General features: G+C 34.9%; 2 protein-coding genes across 2 annotated transcripts; one reads left to right on the top strand and one right to left on the bottom strand.

Moving 5' to 3' along the window:
- The first annotated feature begins 2,687 nt into the window (after nt 1-2,687).
- Nucleotides 2,688-3,254, top strand: LOC116125050. The gene has a single exon (XM_031410783.1). The coding sequence runs from the start codon at nt 2,688-2,690 to the stop codon at nt 3,252-3,254; it is 567 nt and encodes a 188-aa protein (XP_031266643.1).
- Nucleotides 3,255-7,746: 4,492 nt separating this feature from the next.
- On the bottom strand, nt 7,747-15,088 carry LOC116125051 (E3 ubiquitin-protein ligase COP1). The gene is made up of 13 exons (XM_031410784.1): nt 14,632-15,088; nt 14,108-14,185; nt 13,417-13,572; nt 12,728-13,084; nt 12,357-12,514; nt 12,176-12,241; nt 11,341-11,419; nt 10,507-10,662; nt 10,300-10,398; nt 9,648-9,752; nt 8,938-9,117; nt 8,230-8,340; nt 7,747-8,140 (listed from the first exon to the last, which is right to left on the bottom strand). Exons 1-13 carry the CDS (start codon nt 14,953-14,955, stop codon nt 7,970-7,972), a joined length of 2,040 nt encoding a protein of 679 aa, XP_031266644.1. The 5' UTR covers nt 14,956-15,088; the 3' UTR covers nt 7,747-7,969.
- Nucleotides 15,089-21,031: the final 5,943 nt, after the last annotated feature.

The following is a 21,031-nucleotide window of genomic DNA, read 5'->3' as shown; positions in this document are numbered from 1 at the left end:
TTAATCAATTAATTAACTAAAGTAATTATCTTCTATCTCGTAATATATTAACTGGGCACTCGAATTTATTTGTATTCAGCTAAGTTGATTATTCTGTGAACATAATCTGTAGTTTTGCAGGCATTCATAATCATAGCTCATATTTATATGATAAATATTTATTTATTTTCCCAGCTATGTTGGTTTTTACCTCATCATATTTTCATAGGGATATGTAAATATTATTTGTCTTCAGAGAATAATAGACCAGTGTGTTGGGCCATTACACATTTTATAAAGCCCAAAGGCAAAAGTAGACCAGCTCAATTCCAGAGGTTGTGGTAGATGAAGTTGACTCCTACTCAGCAGAGCAAACAGAATGTTTTAAGTTGCCACATTTGAAATTGAAATTGGTGTGGATAGACAGTCGTACTGTAGTCTGTACATACTACATTGCACTATTTCAAAATTAATTTGCAGTCGGTGTTTAATTTTTGTCCATTTCGGAGAGAGATAAAGAAACTGAGACTGAGCTGACCTATTGACCCAATAGAGCCGAATTGCAGATAATTGGAAATGTGGGGTCCAAATATAAAAGTAGGGTGACAGGGCACGACGAAGGAAATTCATGATGACCACTTACACATATTACAGGTTATGATGATCATCCCTGGGCTGTTCTGCTTCCTGCTGCTCTCTACTATTGACACCCTTAACACCAATCTGGAAATTCATGCATTCAATTTTCAAACCAACCCTCTTCAAATTAAATAAAAACGGTTGTAAATGGCCATCCACCGCCTTAACTTTGAGACGGTGAACGGGGGAGGGGGTGTTGGCTATAATAAGTGAGAAAGCAAAAAGATATATAGCCCCCTTCAACTTTATTCTGTTAACATTTAGTCCTCCTTAATCTATTACACTTATACCACTAAAATTATAACACTATATCAGCACGAAGAGCTTTACAAGTGTAACGTTGCATCCTCATTTTCAAGTAAGTATTTTGATCCTACATGTGTTCTTTAATCTCTATTTCCGCCTTTATGGCTGAATTTATTTATTATTTTTAAATTCCATCTTTATAGTCTAACCTACTTATTATTATTAAATTTCGTCTTTATGGTCAGATCTACTTATTATCGTTAAATTCCACCTCTATGGCTAGATCTATTTATTATTGTGAATATCGCCTCCATGGTCGGATCTGTTTATTCTTGTTGAATACAACCTTTAGAGTTGGATATGTTTTTTGTATATTTTCGATAACCAATGTCAGTAATTGTGCTTCCGTATTATATTTGATAAATGAACTTGAAGTTCCATAAATAAATATCATTTTAGAACTTGAAGTTCTAAATACTAATTACAAACATGAAGTTTGTAAAACGGAGACAAAAATGTACCTGAAGTTCCATATCATGAGGATGAAATTTTAAATTTTGATTTTGATCTTAAAATCTGAAGTTTCAAGATTCTGATATCGGAACCTGAAGTTCTGAAGATGGACTTTAGAATTGAAACAAGTAATGGTAGAGACATCTATATAGTAGACAGTGCAACAACGCACACCATCCTTCGGGATATAAAATATTTCTCAGGTTTGACCTTTATTGAGGCTAAAATAAATACCATATCAAGATCTGCAAACATAATTGAGGGCTTCGGAAGAACAACACTCTTGTTACCAAGCGGAACTAAATTAAGTATCCATGATGCTTTATATTCTAGCAAATCCAGAAGAAATTTGTTTAGTTTCAAAGATATACAACTCAATGGATACCACATTGAAACTTTAAGTGAAAAGGATTGAGAGTTTTTATGTATCACTAATAATATTTCATGCCAGAAGCATGTACTGGAGAAACTCCATGCTTTCGCATAAGGGTTATATTACACATTCTTGAAGAATGTTGAAGTCTATGCAGTTATGAACCAGAAGTTCACTGATCCTTAACTTTTTAAGATTTGGCATGACTGCCTTGGTCACCCAGGATCCACTATGATGCGTAGAATCATAGAAAACTCACATAGGCACCCATTAAAGAACCTGAAGATTTTGTCACCTAATAAGAGTGTTTGTATTGCTTGCTCACAAGGCAAATTGGTACTTAAGCCATCCATCACTAAAGTTGGTCTAGAACCCCCATCATTTTTACAAAGAACTCATGGGAACATATGTAGACCTATTCATCCAGCAAGTGAACCTTTCTACTATTTTATGGTATTGATTGATGCATTGGTACAATTGTCACATATTTGTCTACTATCAACCTGTAATGTTCCCTTTGCTAGATTGCTAGCAAAAATTATCAGATTACAGACACTTTCCAAATTACCCAATTAAAGCAATGCGTATGTACAATGCTAGTGAGTTTACCTCAAAACATTTGATGACTATTGTACAATAATGGGAATTGATGTTGAGCATCCAGTACCACATTTACATGCCCAGAATGGTTTAGTGGAGTCATTTATAAAGCGTATCTAATTAATTACAAGAACTTTGCTATTACGTATGCAATTACCGACTTCTGCTTGAGCTCATGTTGTTTTATATGTTGCGGTATTAATTCGCCTAAGACCTACTACATATCATCAATACTCTCCAATATAGCTTGTATTTGGACATCAACCTAATATTATCCCATTTAAAAACTTTTGGTTGTGCTGTGCAAGTTCCAATTGCACCCCTTCAATGCACCAAAATGAGACCCCAACGTCATTTGGGAATATATGTTGGCTATGACTCACCATCCATCATCAAATATCTTGAGCCCCTGATGGGTGATCTATTTATCGCACGTTTTGTGGATTGCCATTTGGATGAGACAAAATTTTCTCGTTTAGGGGGAAAGGTAAAGCCTCCTAAAGTAAGGCTTGAACTTTCTTGGAAAGTAAACTATATGTCTCATTTAGATCCTCGCACATCTCAATTTGAAATTGAAGTGCAAAGAATAACACATTTACAAAATATTGTCAATCAAATGTCTGATGCATTTGCAGATGCAACAAGAATAACGAGATCATACAATCTTGTTGTTAATACACCAACAAGGATTGATGTTACCAATGAACAATCCATACGGGCAACGATTGATTCATCTGTTACACGCCAAAAGCGTGGTAGGCTTATTAAAGCCAATGATATTGTTCCTAGGAAACGAAAGGCACAGAATCAAATAGGTGCCAATATTGACAATATTGGAATAATTAACAATTCCACATCTTCTAAACTAACTCCGGAAGAGTTAACAATCCCTGAAAGGACATAAGCCCCTAAAGAGGAATAAATCCTTAAAGTAATACAAGAACATAGAAATGAAGAAATTTCTATAAATTATGCTCACTCTAGAGAAATGGGGAATCGTGAGACAACTATTGTCGATAACGTATTCTCATACGCAGTAACTATTGGAATTATGAATGATGAGTTTAAGCTACGTTATGTTGATGAATGTTGAAAAAGACATGATTGGCTAAAATGGGAAGAGGCAATTCAAGTAGAATTAACATCCCTAACAAAACGTAAAGTATTTGGACCTATAGTCTAAATGCTTGAAAACGTGAAACCTGTAGGATACAAGTGGGTATTCACAAGGAAATGAAATGAGAAAAATGAGATTGCTAGGTATAAGGCCAGACTAGTGGCTCAAGGTTTCCTACAAAGACCAAGAATTGACTTTAATGAGACGTATTCACCAGTGATGAATGCTATCACATTTTGATACTTAATTTGTTTATTAGTCTCAGAAAGACTTGATATGTGTCTCATGGACGTTGTCACTGCGTATTTGTATGGTACAGTGGATATTGATATCTATATGAAAATCTTTGAAGGATTCAAAGTGCTAGAAGCAAATAAAAGGAACATGTATTCAATAAAATTGCAAAGATCGTTATATGGGTTGAAACAATCATGACGAATGTGATATAATCATCTTAGTGAATATCTGATGAAGGAAGAATACATCAGTGATCCTGTATGTCAGGGTGTGTCTTTATAAAAATGTCAAAATCAAGATTTGCAATTGTGGCAATATATGTCGATGACATGAACTTAATAGGGACTCTTGAAGAGCTCACAAAAGCTACTGAGTACTAAAAAGAGAATTTGAAATGAAGGATCTGGGGAAAACAAAATATAATCTCAGCCTATAGATCGAGCATTGTTCAAATGGAGTTTTGTTCCATTAATCAAATTATACTAAAAAGATCCTTAAACGATTTAATATGGATAAATCTCACCCTTTGAGTACCCCAATGGTAGTTCGGTCTCTTGATTCTAAAAATGATCCATTTTGTCCTAAAGAAAACGACAAAAAGATACTTGGTCCTGAAGTACCGTATCTAAATGCAATAAGTACATTATTATATTTCGTACAATGTACGAAACCAGACATAGCATTTGCAATAAATATGTTGGCAAAGTTTAGCTCTGCACCAACTCATTGACATTGGAATGGGATCAAACACGTCTTTCGTTATCTCAATGGAACAAAAGATTTGAGATTATTTTATCCAAGGAAATTTGTTAAAGATCCTAAATTGGTTGGCTATACAGATGTTGGGTACCTTTCCGATCCTCACAAAGTTCACTCGCAGGCGAGATATGTTTTCACTCATAATGGTACTGCAATATCATGGCGCTCTACAAAACAAACATTGATTGCTACTTCCTCCAACCACTCCGAGATTCTTGCGTTTTATGAAGTTAACCGAGAATGCGGACAGTTAAGATTTGTCATCCATCATATTAAAAGTATATGCAAATTGTCATCTACCTCAGATGCTCTCACGATTATAAATGAAGACATTGTAGCATGTATTGCCCAAGTCAGGGGAGGATATATCAAAGGAGACAGAACCAAACATATTTCACCGAAGTTCTTTTACACTCACAAACTCTAGCAAAAGCGAGAGATTGATGTCAAACAAATACACTCTAGTGATAATCTTGTAGATTTATTCACATAAAGCCTTACCGACATCAACATTTGAAAAGTTAGTGTATAACATCGATATGCGGCGGCTCAATAAGTTACTAAATTAATTCTACCATTATGAGGGGGAGCATTGATCAAGAGAGCATCGTTTTTTTTTTTTTGGGGGGGGGGGGGGGGGGCCAGGGGGGGTTGGTTCGAAAAGTTTATTGTACTGGACATATGTGCATTGTACTCTTTTTTCCTTGATCAAGTTTTGTCCCATTGGGTTTTCTTGACAAAGTTTTTAATAAGACAGTATGAAGCACGTCCAGTTTCACGTTACAATAGAGTTGTATTTCTTTACTTATTTTTTTTTTTTCTACTAGGTTTTTCTTCAGTAGGTTAAATACACATTATCTGTAAGTGGTAGATGTCCAAGAGAGAGTGTTGTAAATGGTCATCCACCGTCTTAACTTTGAGGCGGTGAATGGAGGAAGGGGTTTGGCGAAAAAAACTCCCCTCCCCTTCCATCTTTACCACAGCAATTAAGTGAGAAAGCAAAGAAGTATGCAGCCCCCTTCAACTTTATTTTCTTAACATTTAGGCCTCTTTAATCTATTACACTTATACCACTAAAATTATAACAAAAACCGAATTGAGGAGAGAAATAAATAATAAATGAGAGGGACTGTCGTATAAAATAAATATTTGGAGGGGTAGATATATTAACCTTAGTGTTGGTGGTGAAATATTTGTTGGGAAATAAAATAATAAATGAGAGGGGGGTGGGGCATGTGAGATTGACCTAACAGTGGACGGAGGCCCCCACTGCTCTGAAAGACTAATTATTACATAAGACATGGGAATCAGAGGCATTGGGCTTATAATGAAATTGGAAAATTTATAGAGAGGGACAAAAGGAGCAGTACTGAATCTGGAACTTGTTGGAGAATGGAGACAACCATTTGCAGCTAAATCCCTTGGGTTTTGTTTATGTCATTTCCTTTTCTCTCAGCATTTGCAGCTTTCAATTGGTGGCCTCACTTTTTACTTTTCTCTTCGTTGGGAATACATACATATACGTTATTACCATAATGTTTTATAAGCTCAGTTAATTCATTGGTCAAACCCTACCACTGCCCCTTTTTATAACTACTAATTTAATGCATAAACCTCTCGTTTGACCTCTTCTAACTCCAATTTTATATGTGCTTAAACTCAGAAATTTCGTTATACCTTTCTGGGTTAATCAAAATATCAGACACTATTATTATGAACTATTGATCTTCTCTTTAATCACTTGTCTAAATATATGTTAAGATAAATTATGTCATTCATACATGAGTAACAAAGAAGGCAGAACTCGTTTGTTTGAGAGGAGAAATATGAGAAATGATAATGGGAGAATTTGAAAAGAGGTGATACTGGTATGGTATGGTATCCCAAGAAAACAAACTCTCATTATCAGTCGTGTCCTTTCCTTTGTATAAATTGACCCATCAACCCTCTACTGTTTTAATAACAGTCAATTATACCTTACTACGCAGAGACAGAGGTAAAGGTAGAATAGAATGCAAAAGTCACTGAATCTGATTATAAATATACCTACTCCACCTTCCTCTTTTTTCATGTCACTGTTCTTCTTTTTTTTGGTCAACCTTAAGAACCTTTTGCTCCACAGACTACTATTTCTATTCTACTTTCTTATGCATCATCTGGGTCATAACCATGACTCATCTTTTGCTGTACCAACCCTTTCTTCTTCTCTTGGTTATAATGAACTTCCTCCTTCATTTAGTTTTAGTTCAACATCATAGTGAAACGTCTGTCCTACTGTAGAAGTATTGGCGATATCTCTCCTGAGCTTATTCTTCTTATGTCCTCTCTCGTCTTCTTTCAACCTCATGAAGGCCGTTCGAGTTTTCTTGACCTTGCAAGTCCGAGAGTATCGAAGATTTAGGTCATGATCACTCTTTTTACCCTTCAAAATGGTTTAAACGAGAGAGATATATCATACCGTTGTACAAATCTTTCCATTCTTTTCAATTTTGTTATTCGCTTGTCTCACTGTTTATGTGTTTTTATTTCCTTTTAATATTTGCTTCCAAGATGTAATGAATAGCATTTTGTTCTTGTAACACAGTCGGTCTCTTCCTGTATAATTCTAATTACTAAATGCTATTTTGTGAGTGTTTCTAAATGGAATGAATAAACTTGTTGTGAGGTCAGAGCTGTTGGTTTATGTGTACTACATGAGGTATTTTATAGTTGGTTTCTGTGTACATGTTACAGTAAACACTTGTGTGTGTGAATGGTTTCTCTTCTTCGTCCTCGTTAAATGTATGCGAAGATGAAACAAATTTTTGCCTTGAAATTTTGTTGTTTAAACGTTGCTCTTAACGTTGTATTATAATTTATAAAGCATGAACACATTTGTGGGATCTCCTTTCATCTCTTCCATTTATATGCTGCTTGTAAATGGTAAGCAACTTTCATGACTGTATTTCACTTAATTAGAGAGCATCACCTTAATTCAGAGTTTGTAGAGATTCTCTACGTACACATGACTTTTTTCGTTTAATTGTTTTTTACCAGCTGGTGGTGGTTCATTTCATCTTCTCCCACAATTCGCGTGGTCTCTCTCTTGCACATATACATAGTGTAAATAAATCAATCACATTTAACAATAATTTTGTCTTCTAGAGATCCCTCTTAATTATCACTGTTTCAACTTTGACTTCTGGAGGAACATACATGGGATCATTAATTCAAAGATGTACAGATTTTGTCTATTTCACCTGCGGTTAGAGAGAATGTTACGTCAGAATTAAATTTGGCCTGCTTGACAGTGTAAAGGATCTGGTACATCATCAATCAACACGTAAACAATACAACTTGCTCAGAACCTGTGCATTTAAATACATACAAAATGGTAAAATTTACAGTCTACCATCGCCTACCAATTACATCTTTCTATTTTCAACCTTCAATCGTAAATGATTCATAATGGTACAAAAGATAAATTCAAATAATTTACTCTTCAATCTCCTTCTCTTCCAAGTTAATCAAGCCGCAAGTACTAGCACTTTTATCGTTCCTTGACTGTTGGCCGTTAACATAGTGGGACTATCACTCTTCCAACATACAGCACTGATGAAGTAAGATCCTGCATCTTCATCGGTATCATCTAAATCGGGTGACCCAAATCTATGCCATGTCACAGGTCTAGAGATTTCCTGCAAATTGATTAAGAGGCTACAGTTAGTATCAGAAAAAACAAATATTGAAATGCGTAAATAAGATTAACTTCCATGAATGTTCTAACCTTATGGTAGACATACACTTCATTTGTTTCACTGCCACAAGCTATGTATTCGCTATTAACAGTGAGACCCACAAAGTTCTTCTCATTTGTGTGGCCTCTGAATGTACGAACCTATGATCATTCAGAAAGAGTTTGCCAGCTTAGTTTTGCCATATTCTTCAAATACATTCAAAAAAGAAACCTGGAGAAATGTTATAAATCATACCAAACCCAAACCTAAAATTAATTGACCAAACCAGAGTTATTTTCTTCCTGGTTGCAGGGCTGAATTACAAATGCTTTGGATAAAACAAGAGTAGTTAAAAACTGCTTTTTTCTTTTTGTCGGCTAGTAAAGTTATACTTGCACACCTACCTCAGATTGAACCCGTGACCTCATCCTCAACCAGCAACATGGAGATTGGGGAGGGGAAATATCATTCGTTTTATTTTTCATTTTTCTCAAACTTGGGGAGTTTCAAAAAGGGCTATGAAAAAAATAAAAAAAAAACTAAAAAAAATTATCCATGACAACTTGATTTGCATTTGAATTTCCTTTTTGTGATTTGCAAAATGCACTTCATGATTTTACTTCTATCAATTTCGTCCTGATCTCACTGCTTCCAAAACCAAACTTCAAATGGGCATGCAAATCTAAACCTAATTTATTTAACTAGGTAATGAAAGGATTATCTACATGATAATTTTGGTTAAAGCAAAATTTACTCACTGGCAGATTCTCTTTCACATCCCATAACCGTAGTGTGCTGTCTGTAGATGCAGAAGCAAGTTCATTATTTGACAAGAATTTCACATATGAAACAGCTTTCTTATGCCCAGTGAACACATGCAGTGGTTGGCTAATGTTTCTCAAATCGTAGTAATGGATGTGATGGTCTGCTGAACCAACCTGCACAAGGAAAGAGGTCACTTCAAAAAGTCTTTCTGCTTTTAGCCAGCAAAAGAAAAACAAAATCAGGAGCAGGGTGCTCATGTCACAACATGGCATGCACATCATAGCAATTTTTACAATGGCAAGCAACTGCCTTGAATTCCTACATAACACTGATATTCATATTCATTCTCTGAAACCAAAAACCTTGATATGTATAATTAAAAAAGATTGTCAGAATCATTACTACAATTATGTAATACAAATGAAAAGGTTTAACAATTCCAATAGAAGCATTGAACTTATGATTTACTTTTTCCCAAACACCAAAGAATCCAAAAAACATGGATTTAAAAAATTAGCACATGACCACACATGTATACAAGGATAGAAGAATAAGTGATAAGTGTATGAAATTAAAGTGTCATTTAGTCTGACTGCACGTATTTTGCATGGAGGATTTCACCAGATCAGCTCCCAAATAAAGTATTTACACAAAATGCAAACTGAATCAGACATCTTTAGAAACTTAACAAAAAGACTCATACCGCAATGTAATTGCTAGATCCAGGGTTATACTTGACACAACAGATATTTGCTTTCATGTCAATGTTAAGAACGCTAGCTTCCTGCTTTGTGCACCAAACTTTAACCTGATTATCATGTAAAAAACAAATACAACATATAATTAGCATTAGATTTTATTTTATTTTTTAACAGGAAGTGATGTAGATTAATGATTCAGAAAAAGAATAGTAAAAAGTACTAAAAAGAACCAGTCTATACAGGGTCTATGGCTAAACAAAAATCGCCCCAGAAAAATGGGTAATCTGTACAATGAACAGCAGAACTAATGAATAATAACCAATCAAAAGTGATTTATTGGATTGCATGCCACTAAACAATTACTTTAAAAGCAACTTAAGTATACTGTCAAGGCATTTTATGCAACAGTCATCAGAGGCATCCAGAAAAACAAGCAGAGGCACATGTAGCAATCCTAAGTTAACGTAAGATGACAATACTATAGAAGCCAAAATCACAACCATTCCATCCTCAGACAGTGCAAAAATCATAGTCATTGTACATCAACACTTTTCACTTATCTTCTTAAAACATGGTGAAATACTACAATCCATTATGGATCTTCTAATCAAAGAAGGGATACTTGGGTCAAGATCTGAAAAACAGTGAGTGTACCTTGCAATCATCACTACCAGATATAAGCATTGAGGGTTCTGTGCAAGAGAAATCGACACTCCATGCACGTTTTTCATGCTCTTCATATTCCATCACACTCTGCACAGGGATTTACAAACTTGATTGAAACTTTGATACTGAATAAGCACATAACCATGAAAGTTAAGATGAAAATATGAGAAGAAATGATTTCTACAATATTATTACCTGCTGTGTTGCTACATCCCAAACAGTAACTATTCCCTCATAATCACTACTAGCAATACGATTTTTAGAAAATTTGTTCCAACTCAAGCAACTAAGCTTCGAACGTGTTGACATCTCCACGACGGGGCAATGTACGTCAGTAGGTTCATTCACAACCTAGAAAGCAATCACATAGGCAATGACCACCAACCAGCTAAAGTAAGCAGAAAAATAATTATATCCAGACTTGTACATTAGTTTGAGTATAATAGCCAATAAGAAAAACCATTATCATTGTAGCTTGATCGAAATGGAAGATATCTCATTTACAGATGTTTCACCAATCATTACAAAGAAAAACAATAAAACCAAATGCAGAAAAAAGTTAGTAGACAATGAACAAGACATAGACAATGGCCACAAGAACCACTTCTACCAAGGTATGACCAGATGAGCAAGCAGGAAAATTCCTTCAAATTGAATATGTTATATGTGTGTAGGTAAATATGTACTTCAAATTAGTGACATAAAATTATAAATTTTAGATAGGCATGTGGACATAGATTTTGAGGATGTATCAACTAAACCATCCATCCTTACCCCACTGTAATTGTCTACATCTACTCCTCAGCTTCCTTTTACTTATAGCAAATACATTATCATATGATTAGAGAAATTGTAGGGAAAATGTTATGCTAGAAGTATGCATTTGCCATATCCCTCTTTTTGAGAAGAAACTATCAAAATTATATTAAAGAAGAGATTGAGATAACTACATATTGTTTATCTCGCTCCAGCAATTCCAGGAACAAGTGAAACAACAAAGTCAAAGATACCAGAAAATCAAGAACTTACAGAAGCGAAGTCGAAAACTTTAATGCGTCTGGAAACTCCAGCAGTAGCAAACAACTGATTATCCCGGTCAAATTCTATGCTGCAATAAACATGACAAATTATCCAAGCTTCAGAATACTTTAATTAGTATCTATAGAAAACTAAATTACTTATATATATCAATATGGTCAGAGTAGAATAAAGCTACACTACCAACTTAACAGGACAGGAAATTTTTCCAATATGGAAAAGGAATACTCAATGTGTGGGGTAAATTCCATGTTAACACCCACCGGAAATTTTTCCACCAAAGACATTAATGACAGTATAATTCTGATAATCACATATTAACAGATAGTCGTTTCCCTTAAGAACTGAAATCAACTGCAAAAGACCTCATCAAAAATTACTTATGATTGCCTATACAAATCCTTCATTTTCTTTTCGCTAAATGTAGGATCATATCATTTAATTGTAAGCTACCATCACTGAATTACAAACTCTTGTTCCACATCCAATTACTCTTTCTTTTATTTTTAGGTATATACCATCACATCCCATCTATCATTTATCCAACCAAATGGTCTCTCTAAACCAAGATAAAACAATGTCTAGGGCAAGATTTCTTTTCCAAAAACTTCAGCTGTCCCACAAGTTTTTAAGTTTCTTGATATGTGTGGAGAAGGCAAAAGCCAAAGATAAATGATTTTGCTTTTTCTTATCTATAGTTCTTCAAAACAAACTTAATATCTGATGTAAAATACATTTTTAAGATATTTGGTACAATGAATGAAACCATTGACTTATTTCAAATATCCAAAAATAAGGAATAACCACAGAGAAACCTTCAACTCACCTTGATACTATATTGGCTGCATGAAATAGATCTGCATGCCTAAGTTCTGCAATCACCCTCAGTCGACTGTTTTAAGGACAAAATAAAACAGATAAACTACATGTAATGAAACAATAATGCGATAGCAAACTTATGATTAGAAAATATTTCCACTATGAAAACAAAATTTTGGCATCTATACCTGTAACGAGTAAAAGTAGTTAGTACAGATTGAAAATCTGCAAGACCAGCATTATACCCCTCTCTGTGTATGACATTTTTATCACTTTCTTGTTTAATATGTGGTTGGTCTGCCAACTCTCGCCGCTTTTGCAGATAACACTCTTGCAGATCATTGAACTGCAGCCAAAAGATGAGAAAATGAAGATGAATCTAGCCTAGGAAAATAATGAAATAGAGGGTATCTCCCCGGTCAAGCTAAGCATATATCTATAATACTCGTTACATAGCATGCATTGATCTACCAAAATTTATGCTAAGTCGGAAACAATAGTCACAAGCTTCCTTTTCTTTAAAAATGATATGTAAATAAAACATTGGACGACTAAATACCTGTGCATGGACCCGTTTTTTTCTTATAACAGATAGGCCAGATTGGTTAAAACATTGTGAGTCCGACCCAGTCGGAGAATCCTTTCTCTGGAGTCCATGAGAGCTTACTTGAGCTTTTCCATCCACTTTCTTCTGCTGAAGATTTCCTGAAGGCATCCCTCCTCTCATGTGTAGAGAACTGGAGCTCAGGCCACCGCTGTTCTTATCTATTGATGAAAGCCATGGTTTTCTTGCAGTTGAATCATCTCCAAGCATCCGCAGTTTTATAGAGTATTTGTCTCTTGCACGATACAAATCTATCCTATGTCTCTCTACAGCATTTATGTCCTCCTTAATATAATGGAGATCTGTTTGTACCTAGAAGATTTCAGGGAAAAAATATTAATAAAATAAAATCAATCAAACTAACTAAATATTTATGACTAAAATTAAAGAAAAACTATCTGAGACCAGGGATCGCCTACGATCCCACCCCTGGACAATCAAATAATAGGAAGCCATGTTGGCTAAAATAATCCAACCCTTAGAATTTACTGAGCAAATGAATTTGACAAGAACCATATATATTTAAGAGAACTCAATATTCTGCATTAATTGGTCCAACTAAACAAAGGCATGAGGCTGGAGGCTGTTACGGATGAAAATGAATAAGCTATATATGGTAGGTTCTAAGAACTTATCAGGAATACCTCTTTAAGTTCATCAACTTTTTGTTTCCGTAAGCAATGCAAGAAGTCCAGCAGTATTTGCATATTTCTTTCTGCTTCTTCTTGTTCCATTTTTCTCTTCTTCTCTCCAAGGAGTGACATAAGGTTGTCAATCTCCTTGATTGACACTTCACAACCCTGTCTAACAAGAAAGTGTATCATAAAAATGAAAACATAATATGAAAACAGTAGTGGAGCCAATATACCAATTACATTTTGAAAGACAAACAATACATGTTCACAACTGCAGGTTCAGTCAGCAGCAGGGGATACACAACAGATATCATATGTATTTAAGTTTAGAAGTTTGCCAACCTCAACACAACAACATATCTTGAACACATGTCTAAAAAATCTTAACTGCTGCATAAGCATATATAAGTAAAATAAAACAACATTGGATAATCTCCTTGCTATATATTACAATTTACAAGAGTAAGATCCAAGTCCCACCAAGTACAATATATTCCACTAGAGGCAACCATCGCATGCTAGCCCACGAACTCCCAACATGGCAATGTGGATCAGACCACATGGGCGACATGGAGCCAACATGCTCACAGAAACAAGGTGATTCAATTCTTAAATTGGCCAATATCACACAATCGAGCAGGATATGCATATATCTAAATGAATTTCATAGTAAATGGGTCATGGTATACTTAAAACTTACCTGTTGTAAAGCCTGACGAAAATGTTCCAAAGGTGTTGCAGTTTTGGATATTTGACGAGCAGAAGTCTTCTTCAATAGCTACAAATGTTGTACAGAGAAATCGTATAACAATAAGCTGCATTCCGTAGTACATCATTTCAAAATGTAAATTATGTTCAAAACTTGTGATGAAACTATAACAAAAGTGCCAACACTAAAAATGGCTATTATTAACAGATACCATCAAAAAATATATATTCATACTATAAGCTTAATATTAGCAATTACTAAATATTAAATAAAACTATTGCTATATTACTGAATGCTAATGGAAACTACTGATTTGGTACCGCTGACTCAGATGGACAACGTGAAATGTCGTATTATTAACAAAATATAAGTGGTCAAATAGTAACAATTAAGCGTCATTGGAAAAAATTAACAATTTGACATTGAAAATGGCGCCTAATGTTGCCATGCCAACATTGTCATAGTTTCACAGAATTATCAAAAATAAAATTAAATTAAATTAAAAAGTGACGAACCTTATCGAGCAAGAAATTAGGGTAAAGTTGATGGTTGGTGAGGTAATGACCACAGCAAGGGCAATCGCTCTTGTTGCGGAGGTGAGTGATGATACACATGTAACAGAAGCTGTGGCCACAGGCGGTTAGAAACGCGTCTTTAATGATCTGCATGCAAATCGGGCACAGCATGTCCTTGTCCAGCTCCGATAATCCCACATCCAACGCCGCGGCTTCGCTGCCAACGTGTTCTGTGGAAGGCGCCGCCGACTCCACGGCGGTGGGTGAGGGCTTGAGGTCCGGCTTCATTGCTGGTACTAAAGGCTCCGTCGAGACTTCCTCCATGAACCGTTTATCTTTATCCCGCTAAGAGTGGTTGTTTAGGGTTCAAGATCGGTTGTTTGTTTGTTAGTTTATTTAGAGTTGCAGAGATGAGAAGAATGAGAGAGTGGTGTGGTGTGGCCGTGTGGGTCAGGGGTTGGGTTTGTGACTTGTGAGGTTGAAAACGAAACACGTGAGTGATCGTTTGTGTGTGTGAAGGAGAACTTGTTACGACTCTTACATATCGATCACGTACAAACTTAAAAATTCTCTTTTTGTTATTGTTATATATATTTCTGCGTGTGCGGAGGATTACCCCGCTCAGATATTTACTTCTTTAAGTTATTAATTGTGTATGGAGGATTACCTCCCCTCAAATATTAGCTTTTTTAAGTTATTTATTGGTTTCAATTTTTGTGTGTGCGAAGTATTACCTATCCTCAGATATTGACTTAGAAAATAAATACTTATATTATTCTTAAATAAATAATTTAAACCTGACATTTATTTATATTTAAACTTTCATTTCATTTATGTGTTTGTAAACTCACGTCCGCTCTCGTTATAACGTTTAAATTTCAAGGGTAAATATGGTATTCAGTTAGACTAGATCTATTACTTTAAAATTTTTTTTTTTTAATTTAAGTTGCAGTTAATGTTTTTCTTTTTAAATTATAACAACTGTATTTTTATTTTATTTTCAGTACATTTGTTAGCGTTAGTTACTTGCCTAACCCTTTTCGTTTCTCATTAAAACAAGTTGATTGCCATTTTATTCTGTGAATCAAATAAAATAAGACATAACCTGTAAATTTTGTCATTTTTTAGATCTCATATTTCTCCTAGCCCTTGTAAATTTTTTTGCATTTTTTTACACATTTTCACAATATGATTAAATTCCTTAACACAGTCACTAACACCAATCTCTGTATTAAACAAACTCTTTATACACTTTTTTCTTACAAACTACACAGAGATATTGGACGGGTGAAAATTGAAAATGAATAAACCAAGTTAAAAGAGACAAATGACAATCGCATGTAAAGCTTATGATAAGAAATTTGTACATGCAGTAATACTTGTGCTCAATCCTTTTTTAATCTATGCAAACTCCAGAATAGAGAATATTATGGTCACTGAAATGGGCCTAATAAGAGGCCCTGAGACCTAACTAGCTAGGACGAGTTCAAACGAAGAAACCTGTGGATGATCCAACCAAAGCCCAGACAAGTTGATAATGTGACTGAAAGCGAAAACACAAAATTCCCAGTATCGGAAACAGTCAACGGCTCAGTGCACGACATGGCCTACATGCCAAACGTAACCACATACTAGCGTCTCTGAACATACAAATAAGGAGACAAAACACCACAACCAGAGACTCTGCTCTTGAAAAAAATGGCATAGTACCAATCCCACATCAGGTAGGAATGAAAACGGAGAAAGGTTTGGGGCCTATATAAAAGAAACCGATCAAACAAATAAAGGGTTAGTTGTAGAAAGTCAAGCAGCTGGTTGGGCAGGCAATGATGGGTCGAGTGCAGGTGGTGATCCCTTGCGACAGTCGGGCCTTCTCAATCCAAAAACCAAATCAACACAACAAACACTCCGATAATCAATCAAAATCACAACCCAAATTGCAAAACCAATCAAACTCTAACATCCATCAAAAACCCAAAAAAATCCACTCAATCACGATGCAGAATAAGCCAGTTTGAAATCAAGTGCAGTGTGTACTCCTCCCTGCGCAACCACTGAGTACTGAGTATCGCTTTCTGTCCCTTTTATGGATCTCTCCAATGAGTCTTTTTGTTCCCAGATTGCTGCCCCTACGGCGTATCGAAATGCTTGTCACATTGCTTGGCCTTTTCTACTACCATTGGTGGCATTTCATAGTCGATCTTGACCTCGATACACGTCTCTGCCCCCTTATTTGAAGGCCCCTTTGCGTAGCTGTAGGTGGGGAGTCGACTGGTGGAGGTAAGCTGGCGGCAAAGGAGTTGTGGTCATGATCGCTCGCACCAGGTCAGGTGCAATCGCCCACAGTGCTGCCGTTCCGGCCAAGAGGTGGCCAGTTGGGAAACAACCAAGAGGTGGCCAATTCACAAAAAAGGGTTGGCGACGGTGTCGATAATGGTGGTGAGTTAAGAGAAATTAGAGGTCGTGGTTGTGAAAGAAATTTGAGATGTCGCGATTATTTTGAAATTTTCATTTTTATTTCATATTTATGCGAAATTATCACTTTATCCACTATTACATTAAACAATTTTTTGTTAATTTATGGGTGAGAATATGATATTTATGAAACCAGGATAGGAACTTGTCATTTCGTGAAATCTTGGGTGGGAACATGTTGTCCCAAAAAATAAATCGAAGTTAGAGGTGGAACAAATGGGTTGGGTTAGGCGAGTCAACACTAACCCAGCTCGCATTAAGACGGGTTCAATCCGGACCGCCTGTTGGGCAGGCCGGGTTTTAATATGTCAACCCGACGGGTTAAATTTTTTATTTTTTTTAAAAAACCCTCTAACCCGCAGGTTGGCAACTGCCAACCCGACAGGTTGGACGAAAAAAATTAAAAAAAATAATAATAATAATTTTTTTATAAATACCCCATTTACCCTTGAAATATAGCCGTTGGATGGGTCTTTTTTGTTATTTTATTTTCCCATTTTTTTCTATAAACAGGGCCTAAACTCTCATATTTTCTCACATCCCAAATTCTCTCATTTTCTCTAATCTCTATTGAAATCGCTCAATTATTCTCTTTATTGTCAATTAGCTCTCATTTTAATTTTTATTAGTTTTTGCAATTTTCAATTTGTATTTCCAAATTCCAATTCTCCTTCTTTAATTTTTTATTTCTTCTATATCAATTTTTTTTTTTAACTACAATGGATATATATTTTCATCCCAATTTCGATGATAAAGGAAACTATCCTAGTCTCCCTGAATTTACTAACATAAATGCAGTAGATTCAAATAGTCCCGCTTTCCCAGTCTCAGAATCTGATACACCTCATAATATTCCCCAGATTCCTCCCCATGTTGCTACAGCTCCCGGTGGTTCTAGAAGTCGTCCTCGTCCAACTTCATCTTAAGCAGAAGCAGGTTCATCAACTGCTGTCGAAACCGATGACAGGCACACATCAGACGTTTGGGTGCATTTCGATAAGTTTTATGAGACAGAAAATGAAGTTCAAGTGAAGAAAGCAAGATGCAAGTATTGTGGAAATATTTATAAAGCTGACTCAAGTAATGGTACTAGTACTTTAAAAATGCATGCTAATAAACATATTACTCAACATGGAAATAGAGACACCAATCAAACTCAAATAACTAATATGGGTACTACTTGGCACTATAATTCTGATGTATATAAGGAACAATTAGCTTTATATATTGTTGTAACTGATCAACCTATTAATATGGCTGATGATAAATATTTTCAAAGATTTATTAAAAATTCATTTTTTCCAGGATTTAAAAGTTATTCTAAAACTGCAACTAGAAATGATTTAATAAAATTGTTTGGGAAAATGAAATTAGAATTAAAAAATAAAATACATAGTTGTCATGTTAGTGTGGCTCTAACCGCTGATATTTAGAGTGGTAGAGCTAAACAAGATTATATTTGTTTGATTAGTCATTATTTTGATAACGAATATAAATTAAATAAATCTTTATTGGGATTTAGATTAATGTATGTGGATCGTAGTGGTCAACAAATTTATAATAAAATTGTTGAAGTTTTAGAAGATTATGATGTTGTTAATAAAGTGATAAGTTTAACTTTAGATAATGCAAATGCTAATAGTATAGCTATAGATTTTTTTTAAATTAATTTTTTTTTTATGACAATTTGAAGTTTTTTCACCAACGCTGTGCATATCACGTTATTAATTTAATTGTGAAAAGTGGTATGAAAAAATTAAAAATAATATTGATAGAATTAGGGATTCTTTAGCTTGGATTACTAGTAGTAATAAAAAAAATGCTGAATTTCAAAATGCTTGTATAAAATCAAACATGTCTCCTAGAACTTTTGCATTAGACATGCCGGTTAGATGAAATAATACTTATTTAATGCTTGATTCATGTTTACTTTATGCAAATTTAATTAGTTATTTTGTAGCAAATAATAGAGGTTCTTATTATTTGGTAGAAAATTATTGGCATATAGTTAAAAAATTTCATTCTTTTCTTAAATTTTTTTTACCAATCCACTTTACAACTTTATGGTCTGTATTATTCTACTAGTCCATTGGTAATACATACAATTATAAAAATTTTAGATTTATTTAGAAAAACAGAAACAATGAAATTTTAGCGGGACCAATACAGGCAATGGAATTAAAATTTAAAAATATTGGAAACTCATTCCTTTTCTTTATTGTTTAGGTGCTATATTTGATCTTAGAATTAAAGTAGCAGGTTTAGAAAATGGTTTAGACACATTAACTGAAAATTTACAAAACGAAGCATATGTCAATCAACTAGGAGAGGTAAGAGAGTGTCTTGCAGAGGTATATTTGCAATATGAAAATAGGTATGGGAACCAACAAAGAGGCGAAATACCCAAAGAAGTTGCATCAGAAGAAACAAATGAAGACTTCAACTCCTGGAGTGCACTTAATAGGCCGAAGATGACCCAAACCCGAAGCACAGCCTCCTCTTCAGAAGCACCAACAACGAATGTACTGTCCTCCATGCAGTTATAGAGTAATGAGCTTCACCAATATTTGGGAACCCCTGAAGTGTTACCAGCGGATCCATAACAAAGAGCCAACTTTGATGTCTTAGAATATTGGAAAACCATAAAATGTATTTTTTCGGTATTATCAAGACTTGCCTTGGATGTTTTCTTTGTTCCTGTCTCAACCGTCTCATCTGAACAAACATTTAGTGCAAGTGGAAGAATTTTAAATGAAAGGAGGACTAAACTTTCACAAAAAATGATTGCAGTCCTCACATGTCTTCGAGATTGGGAACGGTCGCGCCATCAGGATCAATACGAGGTTGTCGACGATACTTTAATAGAATCATTTCAATTTTGTAATATAGACGATACAGATGAGGGAGGTCTTAGTCAACCCCCAAATTAGTTATTTTGTAAATTGTAACTTGTAAATTAATTGTCAATTATTGCACTCTTTTTTCCTTACCAAGTTTTTGTCCCATTCGGTTTTTCTTGGTAAGTTTTTTAACGAGGCAATAATTGTTGTAATTTCTTATTTTATTTTTTGATAAATGAATAAATCTAATTTTTCTTTTATTACAATTTCATTGTATTAAAATTGAATTAATATTTGAAATGTTAACAAAAAAAAAAATTTAATTTAATTTAATTATTGATATTTGAAAAGTTAACTAAAAAGTAAAAACAATTACACAGAGGAAAAAAATAAAAAATTATGGGCTAACCCGGCCCAGCCCGCATCAAAACCCGCCGGGTTAGGGTTGGCAGGCTGGGCTGGGCCAGCCTTTTTGGCCAAGAGGTGGGCCTAACCCGACTCGCCCTTGTTGGTGGGTCGGGTCCTGTTAGATCGATCGTCACGGTCACAAAATTAAACCTAAGTACCGTAGTTAGCGGTAAGCAGGGTCGAATCCACAGAGAGCATGACTAAAGACCTAATGTATATTTGAGTTACCGAAAGAGAAATTGGCAAAATGATTGATTAAAACTAAGGAAACTAATTACTTGCAGGAAATTAAAAGCATTAAATAAATTGCTAACTAAAACACAATATTAAAAGCATTGTCGCTACGAGTTCGGTTTGACTCAAGACCAACTCTCACAATTCCTCTCCTCGCTCTTCAATTTCCTAATCCTACAAGGCTAGGCAAATCCATAGAAATATCTCCAGGCAATCTAGGCATAATCTATCCTGTCTCCCCGTCGTCTTAGTTACAGATCGATTGGTTAAAGACTATCATTGACTAACCAAAAAATGCTAAACCCTTAAACACCACTAGTTGGTTACAACGTTAACAAGTACAACCTATCAACCTGTATCATCCAATCAACTAATTACAATAAATGCATTCCTAGTAGAGATGACATTAAAACGACTACAACTGATTGCAATCAGTACCGAAG

This window comes from Pistacia vera, unplaced genomic scaffold (genome assembly GCF_008641045.1).
Source record: "Pistacia vera cultivar Batoury unplaced genomic scaffold, PisVer_v2 Contig1594, whole genome shotgun sequence".
Classification (NCBI taxonomy): Eukaryota; Viridiplantae; Streptophyta; class Magnoliopsida; order Sapindales; family Anacardiaceae; genus Pistacia; species Pistacia vera.
This window is presented reverse-complemented; position numbering and strand designations above follow the sequence as displayed.